The sequence below is a fragment of the Brachyistius frenatus genome, unplaced genomic scaffold (assembly GCF_029030835.1).
Source record: "Brachyistius frenatus isolate BFR_SWC_R1_liver_20210118 unplaced genomic scaffold, ASM2903083v1 Contig_23, whole genome shotgun sequence".
Lineage (NCBI taxonomy): Eukaryota > Metazoa > Chordata > Actinopteri > Embiotocidae > Brachyistius > Brachyistius frenatus.
The window spans coordinates 4,262,404-4,277,026 of NW_027210622.1; the positions used below are offsets into that span (position 1 = coordinate 4,262,404).

Sequence of the window (14,623 nt, forward strand, 5' to 3'; positions counted from 1 at the left end):
CAACTGCTTGAAAATTAAGATTTGTACCTTGATGTCTAATTTTCTGTTTGTTTAAACTGACTTTAAATAATTGGGATTTAAATAAAAGGTATTGTTCAGGAACTGGTATCAAAGTGCAGGTATTGGTTGAGGTATCAAAAATATATGAACTAACTCAGGCCTGCCCATTGCAGAGCAGCACCTCTGCAGCAGAGTATAAGTGATTCAGTGTCACACTGTAGCTCAGGAGCACCTCAACCAGGTGAACCCATTTTTCTTGTTTGAAGGATGGTCTCTCCATTCACTGCACAAGCCTACTATTGCTACGATGAAATTTGATAAGGCATGCTGTGCTGCTTCATTGTGTTTATGAATGTGTGTGAAGGAAGGTGGGGACTCAGACACGCATCTGGCAGCACAGATGTTCTGGCAGATAAATCCTCCGAGCACGGAGGTGTCAACATGCTGCTAACTCTGCATGCCCAGTGTCCTAAATGCGGTTGAACACACAATGAAACCTCACACCTCTTGTCCTAAACACGTGTGGTTTTAAGAGCTTGTCCAAGCTAATTTTGTTTTGGACAGTCGCCATGATTTAATCATGAACCTGTGGCCGTGTACTGCAGGTGTGGCCGTCCTGGAGGGACCCATGTATGCAGTCGGTGGACATGACGGCTGGAGCTACCTCAGTACAGTGGAAAGGTGAGAGGATAATCCACACTGCTGTTTTGTTCTGTTATCTACTTTGCTTAAAGGATTTTAGTCTACACAAATTACTGAATACATATACATATATTTTTTGAATCCTTTTTGTGGTATATAGCCCCGCAGACAGTTTTGGTGTTTGTACTGAGAGCTCTGCACGTCTCAATACAGTAACGTGACAGTTTGAGGAAGGTTCAGAAGTTCGCTCGGTGTATTTCACTATTTGTAAGAGGTGCATGTTTATCATGTTCCACCTGGAGCAGGACTGAGAAGTTGTTTAAACCCGTCTTTTAGGTGGGACCCGCAGGCCCGCCAGTGGAGCTTTGTTGCAAGCATGGCTACGCCCAGAAGCACAGTGGGAGTAGCTGTTCTCAACAGCAAGTAAGTGACCTCACAAATTGCTTCACACATTTATACTGGGTCGAAGTAAAGATTCGATAATAGCACATGCACGATAGAGCTCTTTGTTGCATTTAGGATATCTGCTCTTGTTCCTGCTGATGTTGAATGCATTTATCGTAGGTCCCTTTAAACAAAAGCAACCACTAACTGAGCGTAGTGACAACATTACATATTATTCATATGTCCGCTATAAATGACATAAAAATGACCTCATTTTACGTGATTATCATAGTAAATAACCATTGTATTCCATAAAAAACTGCCAATTAATAAGAAAAATCAATTTCTTGTACTTTGGAAAGAACCAATAGAGGAAATTTGAACGGGTTGAATCCATTTTAGTCCTCCAAGTAATCCCTTAAGAGCATTTATTTTTTATATTTATAAAGATGTGAAAGTAGAGAAGTGGAGGATATATCAAGAGCTTTATGCTCTGTGATTGTTTGGATGATGAAATTGTGCCACAGGTCTATTTGTTGTCAAAGGAACATGGACACGCTGATGGCTACAAATACCTCTTAAACTCAGCCTAATGGTGTAGAAATATTAGCACACATGAGGGCACAAATTTACATGTGGAAGCCAATAGATATAACAACTGTATCTGGCCCGCAGGTTGTAGATTGAATGGGCTGTTGTACAAAATGATTTCCTTTCCTGTACAAACTCGCCGTCATATCAGACCATAATGGAAAAGTCAGACACACGCACACATTTTAGTAGTGGGATTTGATAAGTTCAGGGCTTCAGCTCCTTACTTGCCCTGAACTTAGATAAAAGCTATTCGAACCAAAATATTGCACCGTTGTTTTTATTATTCACTGCCTCAGAGAGAAAATGCTCCAGTGAAAGGCTTTATGGATGCTAATTAATACAGAAACAACGGATCTGTGCTAACCATGCCCAGCAGTAGAGTGTGTAGCTGTGTGCTCTGGTGAGTGTAGCATGTATGTGTTGTGTATTCTCTGGGCTCTTTGCCTGATGGAGCGCATTACTTGCTTGACTGGTTCCGTTGCACTTCTCTTTTCACCGTCCTGACTTCACATCCATGGATGTGCGTACATGTACACACGCACGCACGCATGCACGCACACACACACACACAGATACACAGATACACGGATACACGCTGAGTGACTGTTCAGGGTTGTGATGCCCCAAGAGTCTTGGCTGATTGATTTTGCTCACCTTATTTTGCCCCCAAAAACCTGCACAACAGACACACACATACACACATACCTCTTGTACCATCTGGTTCACTGTCATTAAATTGAAAAGGGACTTCCAGAGTCCAGAAATGTTCATGGTACTTTGTGTGGCAGGTGTTTTGTGTGTGCACAAAGTGATAACACCATCTTCTGTCCTCCTCAGGTTGTATGCAGTAGGAGGTCGTGACGGCTCCTCCTGCTTGCGTTCGGTGGAGTGTTTTGACCCCCACACAAACAGGTCAGACACAGGAGACTTCATTTGGCAAGAAATAATTGCTGTCTCCTGCTTTGTTTCCTGTTTCGCCTGAAGCGCCTCTGCTTTTAAGTTTATTTACCCACAGACCAAAGGAGACCACTAAACCTCTCAGGACGTTAGAATAGACCACATTCAAACAACTTCTCTGTAACCTCCTTAAAAAAACATTTTTAGAATTTGCACACGTCAGGTTTATTTTCTGATAGTTAGATCTCCATTTACAGGTGGAGCGGTTGTGCTCCTATGGCTAAAAGACGTGGAGGTGTGGGTGTGGCCACATGGCATGGCTTCCTGTATGCCATCGGCGGTCACGATGCTCCGGCCTCGTCCCTCTCTTCTCGGCTAAGTGACTCGTCCCTCTCTTCTCGGCATTTTTAGTGACTGTGTGGAAAGTCTTTTATGTGCCCAAAGTCACAATATGTTGTATTTTTATTCAAGAAAATGTAATAAATCCTTTGTTTCTAAAATGTTTTTGTTGGAAAGTAGTCAAAAAGTGCTGATTCAACTTTTGGAATATTTGATTTTATTTATGATGCTGTTTTATGATGCTGTTTTTCTGCAGACATGCCCCCCTCATGAGACGAGCGTCTCTCAAATGCTCTCTGTTGATGACCTTCAATGCGGCCATTGTTATACATTAATAACAGCTGTATTTTTGGTTTGCACTAATTAGAAAATCTTCTTTTAATTTACAATTGACAATGAAGAATATTTATGATGTTCTTAGCAGAGTACATGAAACGCATGTTGACATTGGCAATGCCGTCACTCCACATTTCACCAAAACTGAACCAAACTGAACCCAAAACCTTGACCACAAAGCTGTGATATAAACCGAAGTGTACATTTTCTGAACCGTTCCACCTGTGGTCCAAAGTTAAACAAATGTGCTGAGCGGCATCTCTAAAACTCATCAAATAACACACTGTACGCAGTTTGTTTAACTAGCACACGAAGAGGAGACAGTTTGTGGTATTACTGGGAGTTATTAAGCTATTTCCTGACACGTTTATCCAGCTCTCCAGCCCTTTCATGCCAGATATGGCCAGTGAGCTCAGGTTTTAACTGAAATCCCTGTGCAAGCATGATGATACCCGGCAAACTCACAGTGATGACGAGACTCCGGGAAGTGTTGTTTTCCAAGAAACAGTTACAGCATAAAACTTACTAAAACTACAAACTGTCATTTTTATAGGTTTCTCTTTGTGTAGTGATTAAACGAAGGAGGATGAGTTTGTTGATCAGTGAGCTTAAGAGGTGCTTCTGTTCTTCCAGTATTTATGCTAAGCTAAGCTTATCGTCTCCTGGCTTCAGCTCTCTACTCGATACACAGATGTGACTAATATAGATCTGAAGTGTGTTTCACAAAGCATTGACCACATGGGGTCATAGTCTGGAATAAACTAAACTCAATTTTTCATCACAACTTCAATTATTAAATTACTGTGTTGTGTAAACTCATGTTGTGTGTGTGTGTGTGTGTGTGTGTGTGTGTGTGTGTGTGTGTGTGTGTGTGTGTGTGTGTGTGTGTGTGTGTGTGTGTGTGTGTGTGTGTGTGTGTGTGTGTGTGTGTACAGGTATGACCCTCAGACAGATGTGTGGACAGCTGTTGCCCCCATGAGCATCAGCAGAGATGCCGTTGGTGTTTGTCTCCTTGGCGACCGTCTCTATGCTGTGGGCGGGTATGACGGGCAGGTGTATCTCAGCACTGTGGAAGCTTACGACCCTCAGACTAATGAGTGGACACAGGTACTGGATACACACACACAGCAAATATACAGTTTAATAAGCCCTGCTTTCATATTATTCACACATGCACAGCAGGTTTAACATTTATGCATCTGCTCGTGTGCACACTGAAACACTAGTTTGGTAAAACAAGTAATAAATCATAATATACACTCATAAAATTGTTATATAAACACACAGTTTGACCTTCTTCCAGCTCCTCTCCTATGTGTCTTGGCATGTTATGATTGTTATGTAAATATGTGTCCTCCTCATGCTAATATTGTCCTTGCCGCTGCAGCAGTAGGACGTAGAGGCGACCAGACTGTTTCAAAGTTAACAATCTCATTCAACAGCTTCCCCGGGTGTCTATCACACTTCAGTTAATATCCCATCTCTTTCATAGCCTCAGAGGATTTTCAACCATAGTTGCTGGAAATCTGGCATTTTAGAGACATGCACCATGCTGAGAACAAGAGAGGTGCAGGTGGGCGGATTCAGAATTCAGGGAATTTTTCAGACTGCCACAGAGGGATGAGGACAAACTGAGATGTAAGGGGACATTAAATGTGTCCTGTATGCGCTGTCAGAAACTGAAAACAAAGCAGCGGGTGTATTGTCTGTCCTGTCCTTGTCCATCACTTCTCCTGCTGGCTCTGTCGATCCTGGTTCCTCCAGTTAAAGCGGGTGGTTAGTTTATGTTTAAAACAGCTTAGACTATCTATGGAGAAGTGATGGCTACGGAAAGGAATATCTCAGACAATATCTAAAGACACCCAGCTTGTCTTGGAGCCAAATGATTTTGATGCCTCATCTTTATAAATCACATTTCCAGTTTTAGTTTTTTGTTTTTATACAGTGTGTTGAATTTAATTTGTTGTATAAGATGGCATATAATCAATAATTATGTTGGTATCAACACTCTCAAAATGTGTGAACTTGTTTAGATGGTCGATGGAGTGTGCTGCTGGATTCACATGACAAACTCCTCTCACTGCAACATACACTATGTCCAATGCACCTTTTGAACCGTACATTGTACTGAAGCTGTCAGTGTTCTGCTGCACTGTCACTTGCGGCTACTGCTATTCATAACCCCACCTCCACACGAGCCTCCACCTGCAGGCTCTGAATCCGAGTTCCCAGAGAGGTGTGCGCTTATTATCATCACTTTCCTTCTCCCAGCTGGGAGAGCTCCGTGTTTCACTGTGATGAGTGACAACGTCACATTTGACGCCAAACATCAACCTACTTTCACATTACAATTAATTTCCCTCAGTTGGCTAACTGAGCTTCAAAGTTTAGTCTTGACTTCAAAGCAGTTAACAAAGCAATTTCAAGTCCATTCAGCAGTTTTCATCAGGAATTAAACCCACAATGTGGAGCTTTTGTCTCCCCATTCTGCCAATGTGCGTAATTACAAAAACGTGTTTACATCACAGATCCGCTGTAGGTTACTCCGTCATGACTGTTCTCGTGTAAAACAGTAGATAAATTGTTTTGAGCGTCACAACCATCAGATTTTTATCAATTAGGTCTGATAACATTTGGATAGTTTAGATGAGCCGCACGGTTGAATTATTTTATCCACGTTTAAGTTAGCATTATGGATGGGCATTTCAAGTAAAATACTATTCGATAATTGCTCTGAACTCGACTGCCGCTCCGACAATTTCACCTGGCAAAGCTCCGTAGTAACCAGTTCTTCTTCTCGTTAAGTTGTTCAATGGCACCTGCCAGACAGCTTTTTGGTTCATTACTGGCACCTTCTGACGGCAGTAATGCATTACAACCAGGCAGTAAAAACAGGGTAAATGAGTAAGTATGATAGTTGTATATACATAATTTTTTTTTTAATGACTATTCAAATTTTAGAAAATCATGACCCATCTAAAGTTAGCATCGGGCTAAACCAGAAGTAAGCAGGCTTGGCTGGCGGACATCACATGCCAGGATGTAACCATCTGGAAAGCACGGGATTGTCTCACCAGACACCAGATTTAAAATTCTGTATACCGTGAACAGAGAGATTCTTCAAGTGGTTAAAGTCTTGGATCAGTGTTGTGTGAATTAGTTTGTTGAGGGTTCAAATGTAACACGCGTTCATTTCATTGTATAATTGCCACTGTGTCGCTTTAAGTCATATGACATTATCCTCATTAGCAGAAAGAGTGGTCATGGAAATGTAGTATCTATATATGAACAATAACATACGGTATAATGTAATGTGCCTTTTGTGTTTTCTCTGTTGTCTGTACAGGTAGCGCCTCTGTGTCTGGGCAGGGCAGGCGCATGTGTGGTGGCCGTCCGACTGAAAACAAACATTTCATGAAAGACTGTGAATGATGTGACTCGGTCTCTTTCTCACCACTGACACTGAAGGACACCAAGAGTTTCATCTGCCTAACCCAGGAATCAAGAGACTGATTTCTGAACCCCTCTTCAGCAAAGTTAGATTTTACTCTCCTTAATAACATTCCGATTTTAGGAGGGATTAGGTTTAAGGTACACGTCAGGTTCTCGCACCCTGATAATGTGGGCCACATAAGTGAACTGCCACCAGAACCCATGATGAAAATGCATCTGCAGTGTTTGTCTGAGCACGACAGAACATCTGTCTCAGTTACTATTTCTCTCTTATTATTTGGTCCTGTAAACAATGTGAGACACACACACACACACACACACACACATATATATATATATATTCCTGCTTTCAGCTTCTATTTCTGCTGACGCAAAGGTGAAAGACAGAGATTGTCAAAGCAGCCTCATCTTTTTATGTTCTCAGTTTTCCTAACAATATCTGATAGTGTGTATTGATGCTATTTTAATACATTCCCTATTATTTTTATGCTGTTGGCAAGTGCTCCTCTCTGCTTTTCCGCTATTGCCCGCTGACAGATCAAAGAAAGACTTTTGACATAATCAGCACAACCTCATGAACAACTATTCTGTGAGGAACTGAGGCGCTTTATTATTTTCAGTCAAGCACATATGCTTCATCTAATATTTTTGTGTGTATGTCTTCCATGTTGCATCAGCTAACATCTGAGGCTTCTGTATGCCGTCGTATGCAATTTGTTGTAGCTTTTTTTGCAAGTTACACCCACAAATCATCCAAGTTTTTTGCTTTTCCACTTCTTTTTAATTTTGTAATTCTGCCAGGTTTTTTTTTTTTATATAATTAAGGTCCATGAAACAGTTTTATTAGGATTACCACCTGAGTAGTAATAATAGTAATAACGCTGTGGCCCTTTGTTGATCCGTGGAGGGAAAATTCTTTGTCAATTTCTCCCCTAGGAGCACATGGTCAACTATTTACATGCTTGGTTTTACACCTCTTCTGTCTACCAGCTACCTTATTTTTCTCCACTGAAAATGGTTATCACAGAGTGTGTGTTTTTGTGTGTGTGTGTGTGTGTGTGTGTGTGTGTGTGTGTGTGTGTGTGTGTGTGTGTGTGTGTGTGTGTGTGTGTGTGTGTGTGTGTGTGTGTGTGTGTGTGTGTGCACGCGCACATGTGTTGGTTGTTCATAGATTGCAAGGAAAGTATTTTTATCTCAAATGAGAATCTTCCCTCCCTTCCCCTCTCCACATCTTCAATTCCCTGCTGCTTTCTCTTCATCCGCGTTTTCCCATTTCATCACCACACACAAAGACAAACACACACACACACACACACACACACGCATGCACCACTTCGTTTTAGAACAGAATTTGATACCCAGACAAAAATGAACAACAGACCATGTAATGAGATCATGAATTTAATAACGTTGACTCAGCCGGTGCTGCCGTTTTGTTTGATGTCGAGTTCAAAGCGTTATTAAATTTGATGCTGCTGTAGACAAAGTATGGGACATGAGGGGAAGATGAATCCTGTGAAACGAACTCATGTGTTCATATTTGTGGGCTCGTATGAGTAAACTCGCATGACATGAAAGCTCAAGAGTCATGCCACAATAATCTCGTGCTTTACACCGAATCTTGAATTTGCTGTTGGACTGGAGCTGCTCTCGCGCGTGCGTGTTTGTTTATGTCTACAGTGCAAAGAAAGACAACTGACAGTGAGAGGCGAAGCAGGCATCCTGTCTTAACTGACAGATCTGGAGCTAATGTAGCCCCCAGGATGCACTTTACAAACACACACACACACGGACATTTCGCACACACTTAACCACAGAGCTGAAAGCCAAGTGCCCCAGGAGCCGGTGCAGATTGAAAAGCCGCCCAAATTTGCCGGCATGACATCTTAAAAGAAGAGACCGGCTCCCCACAGCTTTGCTGATGTTTATTCAAGCCTAATGCACTGCTGCATTATTCTTATTTTCTTCCCCTTCAGAGGAATTCTCTGTAGATCGCAGCAGAAGAAGTGTGTCACCTCCACTTTGTAGTGCAGAGTGATCTCAGTCTGAGGTCAGAAATATAAAAAGAAAACATTCCAAATTAACCTATATAGTTAGTGTATATTATGTACATAAAAAGATACAAAACCTTTATGTAGTCTTATTGCATTATGATGTATATTACATAATTCCCTCTGAATAAACCATGTGTTATTGTGTGCTTCTTTTTGTACCATGAATTCAGATGATGAAGAGATTTAATTGACGGTTGGTGAGAAACGGCAGCGCTGCTCATCTCCTCGTTTTCTACAAAATGTTACGCCAGAATAAATAACGTATGTACCATATATGCTGCTGTAATATGCGATCATTGATCTTTTGTACATTAAAGTCAACATGTGATTTAGCGCTTGTGTCTGTGGTTTTCCTTTAATGTCGAGCAGTTTTAACTGCAACAGCTCGTCATTTTTATGGCACAGATGTTTGGCAGAGTTTGTGTTTGTCACGGCCACATTAATCCCTTCATGGTGTAAATGTGTTTGTTTATCGGTGGCTCATATCTCTAACGGCACCCCTCATCAGTGCAGATCTAGTGATGGCCTTCATAGTTCAAAGGTTTCTGTGCAGGTTTTGGCTACTGAAGTGAGGTCCTGAATTCATTTTCTGGGCCTGGAGGTTAATATGAATTGTCATTACTCCTAAGCGTCGATTCTCTAACTTAAAAATCCTGAGCCAGAAATAAAGCAGCAGGATGAAGCCTTCACTGTGTGAGGAAGAGGAATGCTCTCAATTTTATGGACACTTTAACCCCGGGCCAGCAACCAGTAGCTGACTGATTCACTCTGTTATTTAGTGCAGGAGAGGCTTTAAATCATAAGCAGTTCGGATGAATGACCCCTGGTGGCGCTGAGAAATGATGCCACTGACCTTGTCTTACTGCCTCAACAGCACCAGAGTCTATTGTGCCTGACAGGAACAAGACAGACACAGAAATTGCTGCATCGGCTGACTTATCATGTTCAACATGTGGAAATAACCTGCAAACAGTTCAGACATGCAGCCGTGCGTTTTACCAGTGTCTGCTGGTGCTCCACACAAGGGTGCAGTAATCAGGCACCTTAATTAATAAAGTCTTTAATGCTGTGCAATCAAACTTTGTTCAGACCTTTACCCTCCTCAATTGTGGAGATCCTGAAGTTTAAAAAAATACCAGATCTGACAAGTTTCCACTTCAATTTGACTGAACACCTCAGCCATAAAGAAACGAGTCCTGAGTTTATGTCATCCAGCAAAAAACATTATAGCTTCAGCAAAGATCTGGAACAAACTGATACAGAAAATGTCAAATATTGTGAATCAAGATCAAATGTTCAAGAGAAAAGGTGTGTTTCTAGTCAAGTCAGTACTGTTTACAGTATATTTTAACGCAAAAATAGTCCAGCAAAGCGCTGCACAACATCACACAGAATTAAAACAATTAGATCTGAAACATTTAAACTAAATACAAAATTAGCAATAAAACAACATTAAAGAAATTCAAAACAATATGAGGCCAAAACAATACAGAAAGGTATACATAAGCAGTAAATGATACTAAAGGAGAAGTGTAATACTGAATCACCACTGTAGGTGTCAACACGGTGAAGACAGCCTCTGAAAACCCTGATCCACAGACAGTTATCACTTTGAGCTAACTTTGTCATTTAAAATCTATTTAGGTTTAATCCCAGATTTGAGAAGAAAAATGTATAATTACACTTTGTTGTACTAACGTGATTGAAAGTTAATTGCGGACTTTAATTAAGAAAACAGTCTTACAATAAGGTCAATATATTTGGTGTTATGGAGCTTTCATATCCTTCAACCTGGAGTTAAAATGTGAACATTAATAAATCTGTGATGACTCCGTCAGCTGAAGATTCTGTGATATAATTAAAAGCTACAGAACAGAACATACTATAAGGGCTTTGTGGTGAGGTTGGTCCATCCCATAGTATTAATACATTTACAGATCATTACAAACGTGAGGATTTGAACTCTCCAGGTAACACAACATGAGGACTTCAGTTTGGAGGCATGTTTGTCTTTTGATCTTGTTCTGTATTCTGGTTGTCCAGTCTTAATGATTATTTACGGTGCAGTCTGGGACTGATCCTCGATCTTAACAATATATATAGCATTAAAGATCATCAGCAGTATCTAAATAATGTATTGATGCATGCATTTTTGTTGCAATAATTAATTAGAAAACGTACGGAACAGAACCAAAAGTACATGACTCACATCTTCTCAGGATGAAACTTTAGATCTTGCTGATTCACTGTATCCTGCAGAATGAGATTGTCCTTCAGGGATAGCCTGAAGTACACATGGATGAACCAGCCGTATCAGAATCTTTGGACAGCCATCGCTACAAGATCCAGCCCTGCAACATGTACAGATATCCTGCAAAACATTGAAAAATAGATAAGTCGGACATTAAAAAAATGACCTAAATTTATATTACTGACAACAACCTACAGGATCAGATCCAAAGATGTCCTGCAAATGTGATGCCTTGTACAGAGAGAGATCCGAAGTTTCTCTCGATTGTCACATCTGCACAACATCTGCATGAATCCTAAAGTGGCTTTTTTTTTTGTGAGAGATTGGTATCAAGGAGCAGATGAATTACAAAAACTCCCCATAACCTAATTTCCTCTGCAGCTGTAGAGACAGGAAGTAATGGTAGTAGCTGAAACTACTTTTCTAAATCACTGCAGGGTTAAAAGATAATTGTATTGAACTAAATGTTTTCATTTGTTGTCTTTAGAAACTAGCTTTTAATTTTAAAAAAAATGTTTACCACAGACTGCAAAAGCTCTCCTCACATGGGGTTTATTGTCTCGCTGACACAAAGCATTTCACAACATTCATTTTTCATCATTGAGGTCATTTTTTTTCTCTGCTCTAATTTTACCATTTTGGTTGACTATCATACAGCTGCTCCCTTCAGTGCATCTTAATGAGATCTGAGTCAGCAGGGTGTATTCTGCTTTGGCATGCCCCAGCACAGTGGGGAATATTTGTGTCACACAGCTGGCATATCATCCTAGCTCCCTGGTTTGCACAGGAAATAGAAGCTGTCATCCTTCCATCAGCGCATAGAGAAGTGCAGAAGGTGCAGAGTCATCACAGCATTTTTCTCTGCGCCTTTGTTAATAATGAAAGAACACACGAGAAGCAGGATTTGACCTTGATTTATTTCAGATGATCAGATGAGGACAGTGCAGTCGGCCTGCCGGAGATGCAAAAACTGAAAATAGTGTCTCCTTTCTGTCGGGAACACTTACAGGAGAACATTAAGTATACTGCAAGATGGGACGGAGCAGCTGTTAGAGGACAGGACAGTGGTGAGACAAAATTAAAAAGGGAAAAAAAAAAAAAAAGTGAACAATGCTGCTGCCTACTGGATCTGTCGTGAAACCACAATGGCAGTATTCACTACGCAGGAGTACTGAGTAATATTTATAGTTACCATCGCCACTCAATGACCAGCAGGAAATCATACATTGTTTATGAATATATGTTTATAACTTAACTTTAAAACTGTGAGAAACACAATTAAACATGTTTTAATTTACTGGTTAATTATCATGAGCAGAAAAATGCGAAGCTGCAGCTCTTATCTGAAAAAAACACTAAATAATTCAAACATTCTGGGTTTTTGTGGTCTCCTTTGATATGAATTATAGTTTGGCTATGTTGCCTGCACAAGGCGAAAACTGTCAAATCCTACTTTCATATTAGCCAGAATTTATCATAACTTTGTAAAGTTTTCATTGAGTGTCAACCAGTCGCTATTAAATGTGTGCTTTGTAAATATTTATGTATATGTAAACAGCTTTACCTGGAATCAGTGCTGTGTCCAAAGTTGGACCTGCATGGGCCTCCAATGACAGATGACTGAGGAAAGATTTATTTTATAGAGAAGCTGTGAGCAGGATTTGATCTAGACTTGAAAGCCCAGTGATTATGAGTGTTGTTGCAGCAACGTTTTGGGGGTTAGTAAAGCAAAGAAAGAGCAAATCTGTGCTTTATTTGACTTTCTACAAGCCGGTACAATGTAAGGTTTCAGAGTTTGTACTGGATGCAGTGCATGTTGTATAAAATGGGCCTTGACGATTTGTTTTAGACAGTGATGTAGCTTCTGTGGATAAATGAGGTTCAGTGAACAGCTCCTGGTCGCATTTGATTACTTTGCTGCTGCTTTTCCTGCTCATCCTGGTGACTGACATCAGAGAAGTCCATTGTTTCTGCAATGATTCCCTTTACCAACAAATACACCAAAAAACAGCGCAATAACATGTAATGGAAGTAATATACCCGCAGCTGAGTTTTCCAAATCATACAATTAGAGGTTACACAGAATTGATCTGTTTATCTACAGTCTTAATATGCAATACTTGGATGAATGGACCAGATGGGACCTTATACCGAAGGAATAGACTAATACTACACGAGGCTGCTTTGATAACACAACATATCAGTCAATTATTTTCTGAGTTGGACTCCGTGAAATATCTTATCTATAGTTATTAATAATCTGCTTTTTCTGTTTATAGCAGTTGTTTGCACTGCAGAATTCTGTCAGGGACACTGGGACCGATGCAGAATTTAAATCAGGGCCTCGGCTTGTGTTGTCCTGTCTGCAGAACGCAGTATATCTCCTCCAGCAAACACAGCCGGCTGCACACTCAGAGATTATGTGTGAGGCTCACTTTTTGAACAGCTTTTCTAAAGATTAAAGGAGATAAAGACAGACTTTTAAACAACATCTGCTGTTTCAGCTCAGCAATTTGTTCAGTTCAATCCAAGTGAGAGGATTCAGGCCTCGTAAATATGAAGTCACACTGAAGAATTCTGTTGACTATCAAGGATCTTCTTTTTAGAAGGAAAAAATAAATTAATAAATATATATATATATATATATATATAGATAGATATTTTCCTTCTCCAGTTGATCATCAACAAGCACCCTGACACTGAATCCACTTCAGTCAGCCATCATTGATTTTCTCATTTACACCTGTGATTCTCCAACAATGACATGATAAAATGTATTTTCAAAAGGTCTGTTTAGAGGAGAGAATTTTAGCCGGCATCCCTTAATTACATGAAATACTGACACCAGTTTCTTGGCAATATCCCTATAAAACATTTAGCTCCTTTAAGAAATAGAGTTTTAGGACAGTTTTAAACAGATTTTATCTTGTATTTCTATCAAAAGTCTTAGTTGTTCTTCTTCTAAACTCACAATCTTTCTTATTTAGAAATGAATCCTTAAAATTAAAATGCTCACTAATTTTGTAAATGTTAGATGTGTCTCCACACAGTTAATTTATTATGTAGGGGAGGTTTTTGGTATTTTGCTATCTTCAGTGTTTCTTATGTGCATTTTGTCATACCTTATAAGACCATTATCAACAGAGATTGTGTATTACAAGACCTTTTGCATTGTTTTATGTTGGAATTGATGGGAATGAGATGGCAAATAAATCATCAAAAAGTGCTTTAAAGAGTGTACGTATTAAAATGAATGTAAATAGGCCTACTTGTAAGTTCGAAGATAAAGTGGTCATTACAGGGTCATCAAAAAGTTGTGGCAAAATGAGCAAAGAAAGTAAAGGAAGATAGCCTTCCTTTTAAAAAATAAACCGTGAGCTGGGAGTGCAGAGGGAAATGGGGAGAGGGTTATAACATCATGAAAGGGTCATAGTGGTCTAAAGTTCATAATATACTGTATAATGGAAAGTTTGGACATTGTGGAGATGAGGAAATAGTTGAGCATGTTGTCATGCTAGAACAGTTATTCAGAGAGAAGCCTTAAAAAGAGAGATATCTGTGATATTTAAAATCAACAAAACTAATGAATCGAATTTTCTTAACATCATTTACATTATCATTTGTTTATATTTTTTCATTAGGTTCCTTTTAATTTTGTATTTGTTTACATTTT

The 14,623-nt window shown here is 39.8% G+C and overlaps 1 protein-coding gene across 1 annotated transcript in view; it reads left to right on the forward strand.

The window, feature by feature from the left end:
• The window catches only part of klhl5 (kelch-like family member 5), a 28,854-nt gene extending 19,823 nt beyond the window's left edge, over positions 1-9,031 (forward strand). The window contains exons 8-14 of the mRNA XM_069697479.1: positions 606-681; positions 979-1,065; positions 2,458-2,532; positions 2,775-2,895; positions 2,927-2,941; positions 4,126-4,299; positions 6,539-9,031. Of these exons, the coding sequence (XP_069553580.1) occupies positions 606-681; positions 979-1,065; positions 2,458-2,532; positions 2,775-2,895; positions 2,927-2,941; positions 4,126-4,299; positions 6,539-6,610 (620 nt within the window). The 3' untranslated portion in view covers positions 6,611-9,031. The remainder of the gene's footprint in view (positions 1-605; positions 682-978; positions 1,066-2,457; positions 2,533-2,774; positions 2,896-2,926; positions 2,942-4,125; positions 4,300-6,538) is intronic.
• Positions 9,032-14,623: the final 5,592 nt, after the last annotated feature.